This window comes from Pongo abelii, chromosome 9 (genome assembly GCF_028885655.2).
Source record: "Pongo abelii isolate AG06213 chromosome 9, NHGRI_mPonAbe1-v2.0_pri, whole genome shotgun sequence".
Classification (NCBI taxonomy): domain Eukaryota; kingdom Metazoa; phylum Chordata; class Mammalia; order Primates; family Hominidae; genus Pongo; species Pongo abelii.
The window spans coordinates 135,791,704-135,807,112 of NC_071994.2; the positions used below are offsets into that span (position 1 = coordinate 135,791,704).

General features: G+C 38.2%; 1 protein-coding gene across 1 annotated transcript in view; it reads right to left on the reverse strand.

Moving 5' to 3' along the window:
• The window catches only part of OPCML (opioid binding protein/cell adhesion molecule like), a 1,125,121-nt gene that overhangs the window by 106,656 nt on the left and 1,003,056 nt on the right, over nt 1-15,409 (reverse strand). Inside the window, 1 exon segment of the mRNA NM_001132803.1 lies at nt 3,386-3,511. Within this exon segment, the coding sequence (NP_001126275.1) occupies nt 3,386-3,511 (126 nt within the window).

Here is a 15,409-nt window from a genome sequence, read left to right on the forward strand (position 1 = left end):
TCATGTTCCAGAGCTTTTCTTTTTTTATTATTATATTTTAAGTTCTCGGGTACATGTGCAGAACATGCAGTTTTGTTACATAGGTATACACGTGTCATGGTGGTTTGCTGCACCCATCAACCCGTCACCTACATTAGGTATAAAATTGGAACGATACAGAGAAGATTAGCACGGCCCGTGTGCTTTTCAAAGGAAACAATTTTTTGGAGTTCAAATGCTTAAATGTCATTGAGAGAGGGAAGGGAGAAAACAATAGTGAAAATGAAGGATAGCAAAGTTAAGGCCAAGCCTATGAGAAAACAAAGGCAACTTCAAAGTACAGCACAGCCTGTGAGATTTAAAGAAAAGAGGGATCATTTAAATTTAGGATTTTCCAGTGAGGCTAAATTGCAACTATTACACTCCATAAAAGACTGGGAATATGAATGAATCTCCCTCATTTTAAAAGGGAAATCTTACCAGTGTACCATGATAAAAAATTGCTTCAGGACATTTATACAAAGTTAAAATGCCTTTTAAATGATTTCCAAGCTTAGAGAACTGTGTGTTTAGGATCAAATAACTACATTCTGGGATTTCAAGCATTTATGAAGACATTTGATTTTACCAAATATATAAAAGTTGATCTGATGGTTAAACATAGTTTTGTATATAATATAAATCCAAAATTATCTCTAACTTTAGGCAAAATTATCATGGAACCCATGTCTTGGGGAACATTATTGCTGTGTTTATATTAAATTTGAGTTTTGCGATATCCCTTACATATACTTTAATACTCTCATTAATTTTACTTTATGATATAGAGACATTCTAGGTTTTAATAGCTGAGGTCTTTATACCAAGAATATTAGGCTAATTTATTAGCATTATCTTTCCCTATAACAAGGCAGGAGCAAAAATATGTGTTCTCAGTCCACAAAGAGAAAAGCAGCAAAAGCTCGAATGATGCTCCTGGTAAAAGATCCAGTCTCTTATTTGATAAGTGCAATGACATAATTAATGTTCCAAATTAGGAAAAAAATTCAGATCATTATTGTCTACATTTCAGTATATTTATATTTCAAATTTAATTGAAATATAATTACCTACCATAAAATGCACTTATTTTGTACAGTTTTATTAGTTTTGACTAATTTTGACACCAACATAACCTTCAAGATACAGAACTTTTCCAACATCCCCCAGAATTTCTTGTGGCCCTTTGCAGTCACTTCTCCCCAAATCCCTACCCTAGGTAACCACTGACTTGACTTCTGCCATTCTAGATTAGTTTTGCTTATTATGGGATTTCATGCAAACAAATTCATACAGCATGTATTTTTTAATTTTTAGCTTAACTTCCTCAGCATGCCGTTTTGGGGATTTATCCATTTTGTTATGTGCATCAGTGGTTTGTTCCTGTTAATTGCTGAGTAGCAATCTGTTGTTAGAATATTCCACAATTAATCTATTTGCCTGTCAATGGTTATTTGGGTTATTCATCGTTTACAGCTATTATTAATGAAGCTGCTAAAAACATTTGTGTACAGTGTACATTTGTGAGCATATGCTTTCATTTATCTTGAATAAATGCCTAGGAGTGGAATTGCTGGGTCTTATGCTAAGTGTATGTTTAACTTTATAACAAAATGTGAAATTGTTTCCGATAGTGCTTATATGTTTTTACAGTTGCAGAGTTAATATATAAAGCTTCAGTTGATCCACATCCTCACCAACACTCGATATTATCAGCCTTTTTAATTTTAGTCTTCTTAGGGATTATATAATGATATCTCACTTCGGTTTGATTTTTATTTATATGATTAAGATGTTAGTCATATTTTTGTGTACTTATTTGCCATTCATATACTGTATCTTCTTTTGGAATTGTCCTTTTTTTTTTCATTTTGAGGTGGAGTGTGAGAATTGTGTTGGAAGAATTCTTCATATACACTAGATGTAAATTCTTTGTCAAATATATATAAAAGAAATGTTTTTATCCAGTCTGTGGCTCCACTGAAGGTTTTTAATTTTGATGAAGGCTATGACAAGTTAAGTTACAACCCTATAAAAATGATACCTTGAATTCCTAACCCCTGATTCCTCAGAATGTGACCTTATTTAGAAATAGAGTCTTTACAGAGGTAATCAAGTTAAAACGAAGTTACTGGTATGGACACTGATATATTATGGCTTATATCCTTATAAAAGGAACAACTTGGACACAGATGCATCTAGAAGAGGGCCATGTGCAGATGAAGGCACAGATCAGGGTAATACATTTACAAGTCAAGCAACACCAGTGATTACCAGCAAACCATCAGCATCTAGGGGAAAGACATGGAATGAATTCTCCTTCAAGCTCTTGAAAGGAACCAACCCTGCTGATGCCTTGATCTCAGACATCTAGCCTCCAGAAATGTGAGGAGATAAATTTCTGTTATTTAAATCACACAGTTTTGGGTATTTCAGTATTAATACGAATTTATCACTTTTGTTCTGTTATAGTTAGGGCTTTTCTTGTCCTGGCAAAGCTTTGTCTTTCTCAACGTTACTAAGATTTACTCTTACACTTTCTTGTAGATCAATATTATTTTTGAATGTTATGTAGGCATACTCCACACATTTTTCCTATTTACTTGGTTTCATGTTTGAATGTTTAATGCCTGAGGAAGTTCTTGTTTCTTGTATAATTCCTAGAATTAATCACAGCTTTTAGTAACAGTGTAAATATTTCAAGTGGCTCTGTGCCCATCTCTTCAAGTTTGACTTGGGGCAAGTTTTATTTCCAAGAGGGCAAGCCCCTCTGTCCTTCTGGTTCCCTTGCTATTAAGTTGGAAGTGGTTTTAACTGATGTTTTCATACCAATTATTGAATGCTCAGCACAGTCATGCCCAAATGCACTTAACCATTTCCATCATCGTTCTTCCACTCAAGGTGAACTATTTATGGACAGGTCAGACATGTGTGGCTCTGGATAAATGTCCTAAAAGTGCTGAAGCAAGGAGATCCTTTTACTCCTGGACACGCAACAATGCCAAAGTTCTCCATGGCCATGCTAATACGCTTGCACTCTACTTCCAGGAAGAACAAACCACCAACTGACCCACCTCTACTTTCAGAATTTCACATCTTCATTGGAAGTTATTCTTATGTCCTTTGTTCTTCATAGTTTGGAAAACAAAAGCCATCTAAGGCCATAAAAATGACTGAGACCATCATTTAGCAAATTTCCTCTGTGAATCCTTTCAAAATGAAATAGCCAGCAATTGGTGCATATTGCCTGTTTGATTTTATATGACTGGATTTCAAAATGTTTTCTGATTCCTGAAGCTCTGTTGTGCATAAGAGCCAAGACTTTAACATACTACCTCTGAAAACGTCCTCCAGGTCAGCATCTTACCCTTGACTGACAGGTGTCTCCATGTCACAGTTGGCTCTGGTCTGCCAATAGCAAGACACAGCAGGGTCACGCTGCTTCCCTCATTCACAGTGATGTCTGAGGAGATATTCATGATCTGAGGAGGAACTGTAAGGAAACAGGACAGAAGAAATACCTGAGAATAACTCTTTGCACTTGAAAGGAGGTGTTAGCCTACAAATTTTTGTATAGCATGTTTTTATAATAAATATTGTTCGCAATAATAAATTTCAAGTTGCTTGATTTGCCAAGGATACGGCCATAAACATTTGCCTTGTACTTATGGTAGAAGGAGCTCTATATTACACCTTGGCGATAGCAGAAGGCAGATGTGGGAACAGCGGTGGGAAGCAGAGGAACTGAGAGATGGTGTGACTGTTGATTGAAAGGCAAAATCAAAAATATTCACAAAGGCTTCCAAGAGCTCCTGTTTATCCCCATGTTTATTGTTTTTAGTGGAATCAGTGGCATAAGCTGATAAACATCAGGGAGCCCTGTCCTCAGCCTCAAGCCTTCCCCAACATTGCACTCAAAACGCTGATAACGCTGAGTTAGTTACTATTCTTTGAGTATCCTAGATGCTTTTAAAATCTTTGACCTTGAACAGGTTGTTCCATCCTGGAACTCTTTTATTTCTCACTTATTTCAACCTGAAAATCCCTAATCATCCCTTAAAACACATCCTTTAAAACTCAGTGAAATTTTCTGACTCTCTTGATAGAGTTAGAAAATCCTGGATCCAACCAGCAATGTGTGGGTGTCCTTACTACTGCTGTAACCATGAGATTGTACTCTAAATTGTATTTTTTAAATGGCATTATATCCTGGTGGTTAGGAGCAGGGCTCTGGATTCAGATAGACCAATGTTTTAATCAGCTTAATTCCTCACCTGCTACATGACTGTTAGCAAGGTGACCTGCCTTTGTCCCTTTGAGCTTTATTCTTCTCACTCATGAAATGTGGATGATAGTAGTAGCTAAACTCACTGTATTGTGAGTTTTAGGTGAAATAATGGCTTAGCAGAGTGACTGATATAAAGTAAGCACTCAATAAATGTTAGCTCCTAAGATGATGATGACAATGATCATGATGATGACAGAAAAAACATATTTCACAAACAACAGTTTTCCTCTCATGGGCCAGGACCATGCCCATGTACCCATAGCACTACAAAGCCTGAAATGACACCTGGTCTTATTCTGTCACCTCCAGGCCTTGATTCTCTTCAACTCAAAGGTCAGTATTGGAAAATGCCTAGATTCCTTCTCACCTTTTATTTATTATCACCACTCTCCTGGTTGTTTCTCACCAATTTTCATGGAGATAATTGCAATAGCCTCCCACTGGCAACCTTCCACCTGGTCTCTTTCCATTTTGGGGTCCCTCCAATCTATTCCCTACATGTAGCCGGAGCAATCTTTCCAAGTAATCATGGAAGCAAACTGCTGTCCTCCTTACTCCTTTACCCCAGAAAGGCCTACCATGTTTGACAAACAAGCCCTTCTGCATGACCTGAGCTCTCTGGAGTCGAACCCCCAAAACCACCGATGAACCTCATCTCAGGCCCCGTTTGCCCTAACACAGCACATGGCTCACACCCTACCAGGTTTAACAAGCAAACAAACCCTTCTGCATGGCCTGAGCTCCCTGGAGTCGAACCCTTAAACCCACTGACAAACCTCATCTCAGGCCTCGTTTCCTCTAACACAGCACATGGCACACACTGGCCCCTTGTCCTCTCCCAAATATTTTAAAAGCATTAGCACTCCCATAACTTTTCTTTTCCTTGACTGTCTTTTCTTGATTCCCTACCTGAACACATATGACTCATCTTTCAAAGGGTACCCCAACATCCTCTCTCCTCTGCCATTTGCCCTAACCTCTCCCCACATCCTGAAAGCAGAAGCAGCCATCTCTTCTGCTGCATTTTGTTTATACCTGTCTCAGGCAGGGTATTGAACATGCTCTATGTATGGCAGTTTATTGTCTTCTGTCTTTGCACTTAGAGGATGAGGAGCTGGAGGGCAAGTATGCAATCACACACATCTCTACTCCTCAGTGTAAATCACAGAGGCTGACAATGGTACATGCTTAATTTCTCTTTGAAAGAAAGATCCAAAACAGATTGAAAAGAAGTCCCAAAACTAAGGGATGTAAAGTTTTGAATGGAAGATTTTAGATACTCAAACCTTTCTTTCTAATTTTCTTTCAGATCCTCAAATAAAAGGAAGATAACACAGAGAGTGGAGGCTCCAAGCCTGCAGACATGCTGAATTATTTGTACTGCCAATTTAATTGTGAATTATTAATTACCAAACAGGTACGGTGCAAGTCAATTCCAAACCAACCTGAGTTGACGGCAAAGGAGAATTATGGCAAATGCTGCATTCAGATGATTTTGCAGCTTGGAGTTTTATGCTGCTGAGACCTTACAGGTAAGTCTTTTCAAGGAGAAGCCATGAGTAACAAGTAGAACATTTGAGCTCTTAAGGGAATCTACATTAGCAAATAAATAAAAGTTGCCTAGCTTATAAATCTGCCATATTTGGGATTATTTCTGCATTAGGATTTGGCCTGAAATTTCAGTGCACATATTTTACCCAAATACATGCTGGGAAAAAATAGTGTACATTCTAGCTACACTGCATTCTCTTGAGAAAAATGTTCTACCTGGTTTTTTTTTTCCTATATTTTCTAGCTTGTTAAAAAATAGTTCTGGGCTTAGAAATGTCAATACTTTTTTCACTTCTGTAAAGCAACAACTCGAGTGCAACTTCCAAAATATTCTCAAAATAATGTCTGCTTCAGCTGGAAGTGTTAGGCCATCTGAAGTTTTTTGTCTTAATTTTTTTTCAGACCCTAGAGGCTCCCTGATAGTAAGTTACACACAGCTGGGGAAAGCACAGTCAGTGAATGGAGGCAGCTATGATGCCTCAGGATAGAACTCAGCACAGCCACCAACTCAGAACTGTTCTTTCCACAGACATCATATCTCATCCGGTAGTGTGAAGGATGCTGGATTAAGAGATATGGAAAATTCCATGGATGCTTAGCATGTCATCCTCATTGCTCAGGCACTCAGTCAATGTCACCCATTAGGAAAGAGCTTCCTGAAGTGGGATTGCAAAGGCTAACAGAGATGTTCCCACTAAGCCCAGGTAGTGTTGTCTGCCATCCCCTGTAGCTCCGTCATGTTCTCTGTCATTGTCTTCAAGGAGGAAAGATAAGTACAGTTTTAGGGTGTGGATCGCTAACAGAAAAGGAAGTGCAGAGGATGAATTGGCAGAAAGGGAAGTTCTTTTCTTCTTAATTACGATATCCTTAGAAACTAACATTAATATGCAGCTTTGTTGTTTTCAAATTGCTTGTTTATGGAGAGAAACAAGCTCCTTACAAATGGTGAGATAAATAGAATAAATATTCTCACTATTAATATTGAAGAAACTGAGGCATGGGGAGATAAATGGATCAAAATTACAGGGTTAGTAAATGAGAGCTCCTCTCACTGCATTATGATTCCTCTCTGTTTATTGTTGATCAATTCCCCAAACACAGTATTTCCATTCAGAAGCCTTCATGCGTTTGTGTGCTCTGCTTCAAATGTCTTCCCAGAGCATCTCCCCTCACAGTACCTGCCATGAGGAACAAAACCATCCCATTCAAGTCAGCGCCCCTTGCACACTGCAGACCACAACAGGAGGAGCCCATCTTCACCTTCCTTGTTTCCCCAGGGCTATGCATGCTGCTTGCCAAGGAAGGTATTCAATACTTTTAACATAAATTTAAATCTGAATTGAATTGGCAATATCACTACAACTCCACCCTTGTTTCCATGATGACTTTGTGAAGAAAGGAATACTTGGGGATAGCTTTTAAATGCTTCTCCGTATTTTGGCAGGAGATCTTTGTTTAATTTTTAGACAAGTATCTGTAGCAAATGAATCTATACATATTGCTAATGCTTGTAAATATACACATAAACATAAAGAAATGAATAATAACCTTATCTGAAATGCCCAAATTACTCAAAGAAAATGGTAAGACCCACAGAGTTTAACTAAAGGATAATAAGTAGCACAGTGTGTTATCTGTGCAAATACTATTGAGCCTCCTCTGCTGGTGCTGCAGGTATCTGCTTATATTTCACTGATGGTGGTGTTTTACAATAGGGCCTTTGCATAGATTGTGCAGAGGGTTCAATGCACAACTACGGTAACTTCAAAATGTGGTCATTTTGGATAGATGATATATGGGCAATAGCTAGGCAGAAGAAAGATCGATATAGATAGAAATATAGAGAGACAGATGTTATATTGACAGAGGTTGGGTAAGTGGGTGGGTAGATAGAAAGAGATGATAGATAGATAGATAGATAGATAGATAGATAGATAGATAGGTAGATGATAGATATAGACAGACAGATAGATAGATAGATAGATAGATAGATAGATAGATGATAGATAGACAGATAGACAAATAGATGACAGATAGAGATAGAAATACCACAGTTATCTTTTAAATATCTTGCTTCTGCCTAAAACCTCCAACATGTGCCCCCTTGCTAAAGATGGAAGGTCTAAAACTTCTTAGCAGGATTTACAAAACCATTTGTTTTGCAGTCTGTCCAAAACATAACTTCTAGGCCCTTCTCTAAAGCCTCTACCCAGAGCTCCATCACCCTCTCAGCTTCGTACCTTTATACACACAATTCCCTCTGCTTGGAAAACCCATTCCCACACCTATGCCATCTGATCTACCCACTCTCCATTTCTCAACTCACATTCAGAGCTTATTTGTGATGCCTGAGTTGCTCTTTCTCTTCCCAAGACATTCTTGTTTATGCCTTTATCATACCATTTATCTTTGCAACTGAGTTATCCCATGGACAAGATCTGTGATAGGTATCCTCATATTCCTATTATACACGCAATGACTGACATGCAGTAACATCTTCTTTATCCCTATAAACATAATGTATGAGTGCACGGGTTTCTAAATTCAGTGTCTTATAATGTGTAAAGGGTTTCCCATCCTAGAGATTGACATTTGCTCTATCCTTTCCCTGAAATCCTCACCATCCTATTCTTCACGTGTGTAATTTTTTTCTGGGCTCAGTTTTAATGTTACTTCCTCAGAGAAGTCTTTGCTAATGACCCCAGTCTTCTGCTCCCAATATCTAATTCAGGTCCTCTTGTTACAATCTCTCCTCAACCTTTACTTTTTCTTGTGTAATACATACACAGTGTTGTGCTTTTATATCCATTTGTATGATTATTTGTTTAACATCTCTCTGGCCCACTAAGCTATCTGCTTTATAAACCACTATACTCCCAGTAATTAGAACCATGCTTGCCACATAATATTTAATAGATGCTTAATAAAAACTTGTTAAATAAATAAATGACTACTCTGTATACTGTTTTATTCAAATGATTGTGTACTTGTGAGAGAAAAGACTTGAGCTGGAAAAGGCTTTCCCAAAGATGAAACATGTCTTTCTGTAAAGTTAGCTGGGATTGAAATGTGTGATTTTGCACATATCAGCCCCACCCTGCGTAAAGTTGATATGATGTGGTGGAAACAGAAGTGAGAAGCCAGGGAACATGCCTCCGGTTCTGAAGTCCAATAGACCTGCCTGGCATTGGACAACTTTTATTTACTGAGTCTAAGCCCATGGCTCCTCATCTGTACAATGGGGATGAAAAACTTGTCTCTTCAGGTTGTTGCAAGAACTGAATATAAATGTATTCAACACAGGAGCACAGTGCCTGGAAATAAGTAAGTACCTGGTAAATGTTAGCTGTTATTAGCCTTTGTATATACTTATTATCGATATTGTTCATGCCATTTAGAATCAGAGAAATGGCTTAATCTGTGCCTAATTGCTCATTTTCTAAATCTTAGTTTCCAACTTTAAGTTGGGACTTACAAATAAATAAAGCTTACCTTGGAGACACACACACACACACACACACACACACATATATGTATATTTAAATACATTATGTGATATGTTATATATAATAATATGGTATAATATATTGTATATTATATTTAATAATATAGTATAACATTACTATATATTTCATATATACATAGAGTATATGTAGAGTATATATGTGCATAAACACTCTAGGTACCAGAGTAAAAAATGCATATTCAATAACTAACCATCAATTTCCTCCTCTTAAACTGAGCTATTGGGCTTAAGCAAATGCACAGGGCAAATCTCACATGTGTATGAAGAAATTGGCTTTTAAAATGTTTTCTTTTAGGGGGTGTCTGTTTCTAGAAGGAACAGGGTACAGGACATCAGCACCATGTCCTGCTCAGGCAGGACCCAGACCTCATCTCAGCTGAGAGGCAGAAGCAAAGTGGGCGTGGGATCAGATGCAGAGGTGGCTGCTGCTCCCTACCTCAGCCTCGCCCACACCCTTAGCAATGCAATAAGTAATGATACCTCATATATGATGGGTGTTTGGGGCTTTATTATCTAATTTGGTCTTGACAACGGCTGTGAGGTAGACAGGACAAGATAAAGGAACTGAAGTGTGTCCATAAGACAGGATGCTGGGACACAGTCTTAACCCTCAGGGCCAGACCCAGTGAGAGGGGTTCAGGTCACCAGGACAGCACTGGCCTTGGGGTCACACAGCTCCAGACTCTGGTCCTGGCCTCACTTCATCTGGACGCCTGTGTGCAGATGAGTTCTGGATCTCACGGTTTCCTCCCCTAGGAGGAGTGCTCCTGACACCTGCTCATGGGTTGGGTGACAGTATGGGTAAAACTCTGAGCTCAATCCTTGGCCAAAAGTAGATGCTTATTGAAGGCTGCTTCCTCATTCTCTCCACATTGTCAAGAACTCCCACATTGTCAAGAACTCCCACATTGTCAAGAACTCTCTGGGAATTTTTTTAAATTGCAGATTATTAGATCTGAATCAGAACAGGGAGTAATAGTGTCAGAAAGTCCTCAAGGTGAATTTGGCATGCAGCCAAGATTAGGAGTCATTGCTACACCCCCGCAAGGGGCACCTGTTCTGTCTGGTCCTCTCCCAGTCACCCAGAGCTGCCCAGCTTCCATTACGTCCCTCAGCATCCTGCCCCTCCATTGCCTGCTCTCCATTAGAGATGGCTCCACAAGGTAACTGCAAGGGCAGCCTTTCCCTCCATCACAACTCTGCCCTGTCTCTGTCCAGTCACAATATTTGGCTGTCTAGTCTTAACTGTTTTACTTAAGACTGTATGTCAGAGTTAGAAAAAGAAATCTTGGGATTTGGAGTCACAGGGGCTAAGGTTTGAACACAATTTTTTTCCAACTATTTTAAGTGTGATTTTTGTACACAAGCCATTAAGTTTCAGCTTCCTCTACTGTGAAATGGGCATAAAAATATTTGCATCACAGAGATATGGAGATTAGATTAGTGATAATTATTTCAAAATGGCTTAAATAGCTATTATTATTGTTTTTACTTTATTTTGGTTATTATTATCAGGGAATAACCAAATATTAAGAGACCATGTAAAAGCTAATATAAATGTGAAATACTTTTCATTACAGTTTTAAACACTCAAGGCTATTTTATAAAAATAATACCGAAAAGACTTTTAAGGATCCAATGTTTTATCCTTCTGGGGCTACCTTTTTGCATTTTAATAGACATGTTTATTTCTTAAACCAGAAGCAAATTGGGAATTATGGCATTTATCTAGGCTAGGTTGTGTGATATTCTGTTATTCAAATAGTATAATATTTTGCAAAAAGCACTGCATGAAGTGTAAGGAGGAGCAGATTCTGAACATCTTCCTTCTGTAGCTCTGTGACCTTTTTCTAATCATTTAATGTATCTGGCTAGAGCTGTATGTGCACTTGTGTGCTTGTATGTTTGTGTGTGGGCATTGTTGTTAATTTGTTTTGGTTAGTTTTAGAATGGAGGCATTGGATTGTAAATCCCCAGGTCTGTTCTGGTCTAAAACCCTGGGAGCCGATGATCTTTCAGCAACAAGTTGGGTCTTATCAGTGAGCTCCTCCTGGGAACAGGGTAATAACACCACCAGCAGCAACAACAAAATAGTTCATGTTTATTTCTTGAAGCCTAGCATTAAGTGCTGTATATACATTGCTTCCTTTAATTCCCAACACATTCTTAGGAAATATGCACAATTAAAAATCAGCGTAAGGATAGGCATATACATCAATGGAATAGAATTGAGAATCGAAAAATATATCCACATTTTATGGTCAATTCATTTCCAACAAGATGCCAAGTCAATTCAATGAGGAATGAATAGCGTTTTCAATGAATGGTACTGAGACAAGTGGCTATCCCCTTGCAAGACAGTGAAGTTGGACCCCTACTTCATACCATATACAAAAATTAACTCAAAACATTAATAGATCAAAGACCTAAATGTAAAGGCTAAAACTTAGAAGAAAACACAAGAAAAACTATGTAGCCTTTGATTAGGTGATGAATTCTTAGATATACCACAAGAAGCACAAGCAACAGTAGAAAAAATAGATAAACCAAACTTCATTCAAATTAGAAGTGTTTGTGCTTCAAAAACACACTATCAAGCAAGTGAAAAGAAAATCCACAAAATAAGAGAAAGTATTTGAAAATCATATATCTAATAAGGGACTACTGTCAAAATATGTAAAAGCAATAAAATGTCAAATAATCCAACTTAAAAATGAACAAAGGAGTTGCATAAATAATTCTCCAAAGAAGATATGCTAATGGCCAATAAGCACATGAGAAGATGTTTAGTACCATTATTTACCAGAAAAATGCAAATCAAAACCACAATGAGATATCACTTCACACCCACTATGATGACTTTAATCAAAAAGGATGACGAGTTGGTGGGTGCAGCGCACCAGCATGGCACATGTATACATATGTAACTTACCTGCACATTGCGCACATGTACCATAAAACCTAAAGTATAATAATAATAATAATAATAAAAGAAAAAAAAAAAAAAGAGAGACAATAACAAGTTTGGCAAGGATGTGGAGAATTAATAGACTAATACAGTTGGTGGGAATGTAAAACAGCACAGCCACCTTGGAGGACAGTCTGTAAGTTCTTCAAAAGGCTAAATATAAGGTATCATATGGGTCAGCAATTCTACTCTAGCTATACACCTATGAGAAATGAAGGCATATATCCACAGAACAGCTTGTGCACGAATGTTTCAGGAAGCACTGGTCATAACAAACAACATTTTAAAACAAGTCAAATATCTATCAAGAGATGAATGGGTAACCAAAATGTGATACACCTATAAAATGGAACATTATATAAGCATACAAAGAAACAAAGTACTGATATGTGACCCAATGTGAATGAACCATGAAAATACTAAGTGAAAGAAGCCAAACACAAAAGACCACATCTTGTATGATTCCATTCACGTAGAATATCCGGAATAGTAAAATCCATAAAGATAAAAAATGCATTGGTGCTTGCCAGGAGCTAGGGAGAGAGATAAATGAGAAGTGACTATTGATGGAGGTGGAGCTTCCTATTGGAATTATAAAGATATTCTGGAATTAGATAGTGGTGACTAGTGTACAACCTGGGCATATTCTAAAAGCTCTGAACTGTTCTTTTAATAAAGGACTAATTTTATAGTATGTGAATTGTATCTGCATAAAACTTTTATAAAAACATCAATCACAGCCAATCATCTCTTATGAGGTCTTGTATTACAAGGAAAGATGACAACTCAACACATGTGACTTCTCAGAAAATATTCTTTTCATTTATTGATAGTTTTTTGAATAATGCTGCATAATATCTGCTTAACTCCCCATTTCTCATTACTTGCCCACTGTTTCCTCTTCTATTTCCAAGACAACTCACATTGCAATAGTCACTTCAGCCCATTTGGCAATGTTCCAAATACCTCATGTTAATTCATGATTCCACACTTTTGCATGTGCTGTTCCTTCTGCCCATGTGCCATCTTCCCCACTCATCCATATGCTCAACTCTTACTTGTACTTGAAAACTGGTATTGAGATAGAATACCTTCTCTCCATCAGTTCCCGCATTCTACAGATAAATGTATGTCTGTGTTCCATGACAACCTATGCATAACGATGTAATATATTCATTGAAAACATTTTTGAGTTCCCACTATGAGCCAGACATTACATTGGAGGTAGAATAGCAAATAGACAAGATCCTTTTCTCGTGTAAATTATGGAGCTTAGTGTATAGAGGAGAACACTGACGCTGATAAGTCATCATGAGAATCTATGTGTGATTTCACTCTGGCTATGCTATGAAGTGGTGCAAAGCTCCATGATAGTCCATACTAGGGATTTTTTACTGGTCGGTGAGTTTGGTGAAGGGTTTGCTGTGGGCAGAGCTGGGCAGATGGATCAGCCTGTGCAAAGGATCTGCAAAACAGAGAGCATGATGAGCTTCAGTGACTGTGGATGAAGTGAAAATAGTGAATCTCAGGAACTAAGGCTGAAAGAGCAGGTAGAGCCCAGAACTTACAGATTCTTTGTATAAACACTGAGATTTTCAATCTTTTTGTAACAGCAGTTGAGCGATACATTGAAATGTTTAAAGACATGCTGCTGCTGCTGCTGCTGCTGCTGCTGCTGCTGCTGCTGATGATGATGATGATGATGAAGATCATGGTACTGATGATAAAGGTGGTGATGAAGATAGTGATGGTGATAGATGATGATGGTGATAGTGATAATAAATAGTGATAATAACGGTGATGATGATGATGACAAAGATGGTGAAGATAGTGATGGTGATTATGGTGATGGTGGTAATGGTGATGTTGATGATAATGGTTATGGTGATGATGATGGTGATAATGAGGGTGACGGTGATGATAATGGTGATGATGATGATGACAGTGATGACAATAGTGATGATGGTAATGATGATGGTGATAAATGGTGATGGTGATGATGATGTTGAGGGTAATAAGGGTGGTGAAGATAGTGATGGTGATTATGGTGATGACGGTGGTGGTGATGATAATGCTGATGATGACGATAGTGGTGATGTTGGTGATGATGATTGTGGTAGTGATGATGGTGATGATAATAATGATGATAATGACAAGTGATGCAGGCATGACAAATTTCCACTGGAAATTGGTCACTCCTGGCTGCAGTGTGGAGAATAGACTGAAGTTGAGCAAGTGAAAATGAAACTGGCTAGGGAGTTGTCCAAAAGTGAAATGGTAGGTTAGACAAGTGCAGTAATAGGAGAGAGATGAACTGAAAGGGAGAGATTTGAGTGACATTTGGGAGTAAAATAAACAGAGCTTGGTGAATGGCAGGATAGGTGGTTAGTGTCACAGCACTTTTCACACTGTTCTATTGTTTTCTATGTCTCTCTCACTCACTCGACTGGGGATCCTTATAATTAAGGACTGTCATTTTTTCGTCTCAGTATTCCAGGTGCCTCTCAGCACAATGCCTGGTATCTGGTAGGTGCTCAGTCAATGTGTGCTAAATGTAATTGCTAATGCCAGGAGATTTGCAGAAAAATATAACCTCTCAGGATCTAGTGGGGCAGCCAGCAAATTGGAACTAGGTTAATTGCGAGAAGTCACATCCTATTCTTTGAGGCAGGGCCAGATCCATGTTATTTGGTCTTATGTACTCTGAGTGTGAATGAGACTCCCTCCATGTCCTGGTGTGATATGGTTTTATTTTGTGCTGCAGATAGACCCACTCCATTCTGATTGCTTTTCTCCTCTGGGCTCTATTTTGATGAGAGAAATGATAGAGAATGAGAACAAATGGTTCTGAATAACACATACATGAATATATGCCAGGGGCTGGGTGACATCACAAACCTCTCAGGCTCTGCTAAGTTCATTTGTGATAGTTGTCTCCACAGTGTCTCTTACAGAAGTTATTTATAGACTCAGACACACACTTCCTATTTTTAATTTGCACAATTCAGACAAGTGACCATGATCAGAGGAACTGAATGCAGCAAAAAAGTCTTTCTTG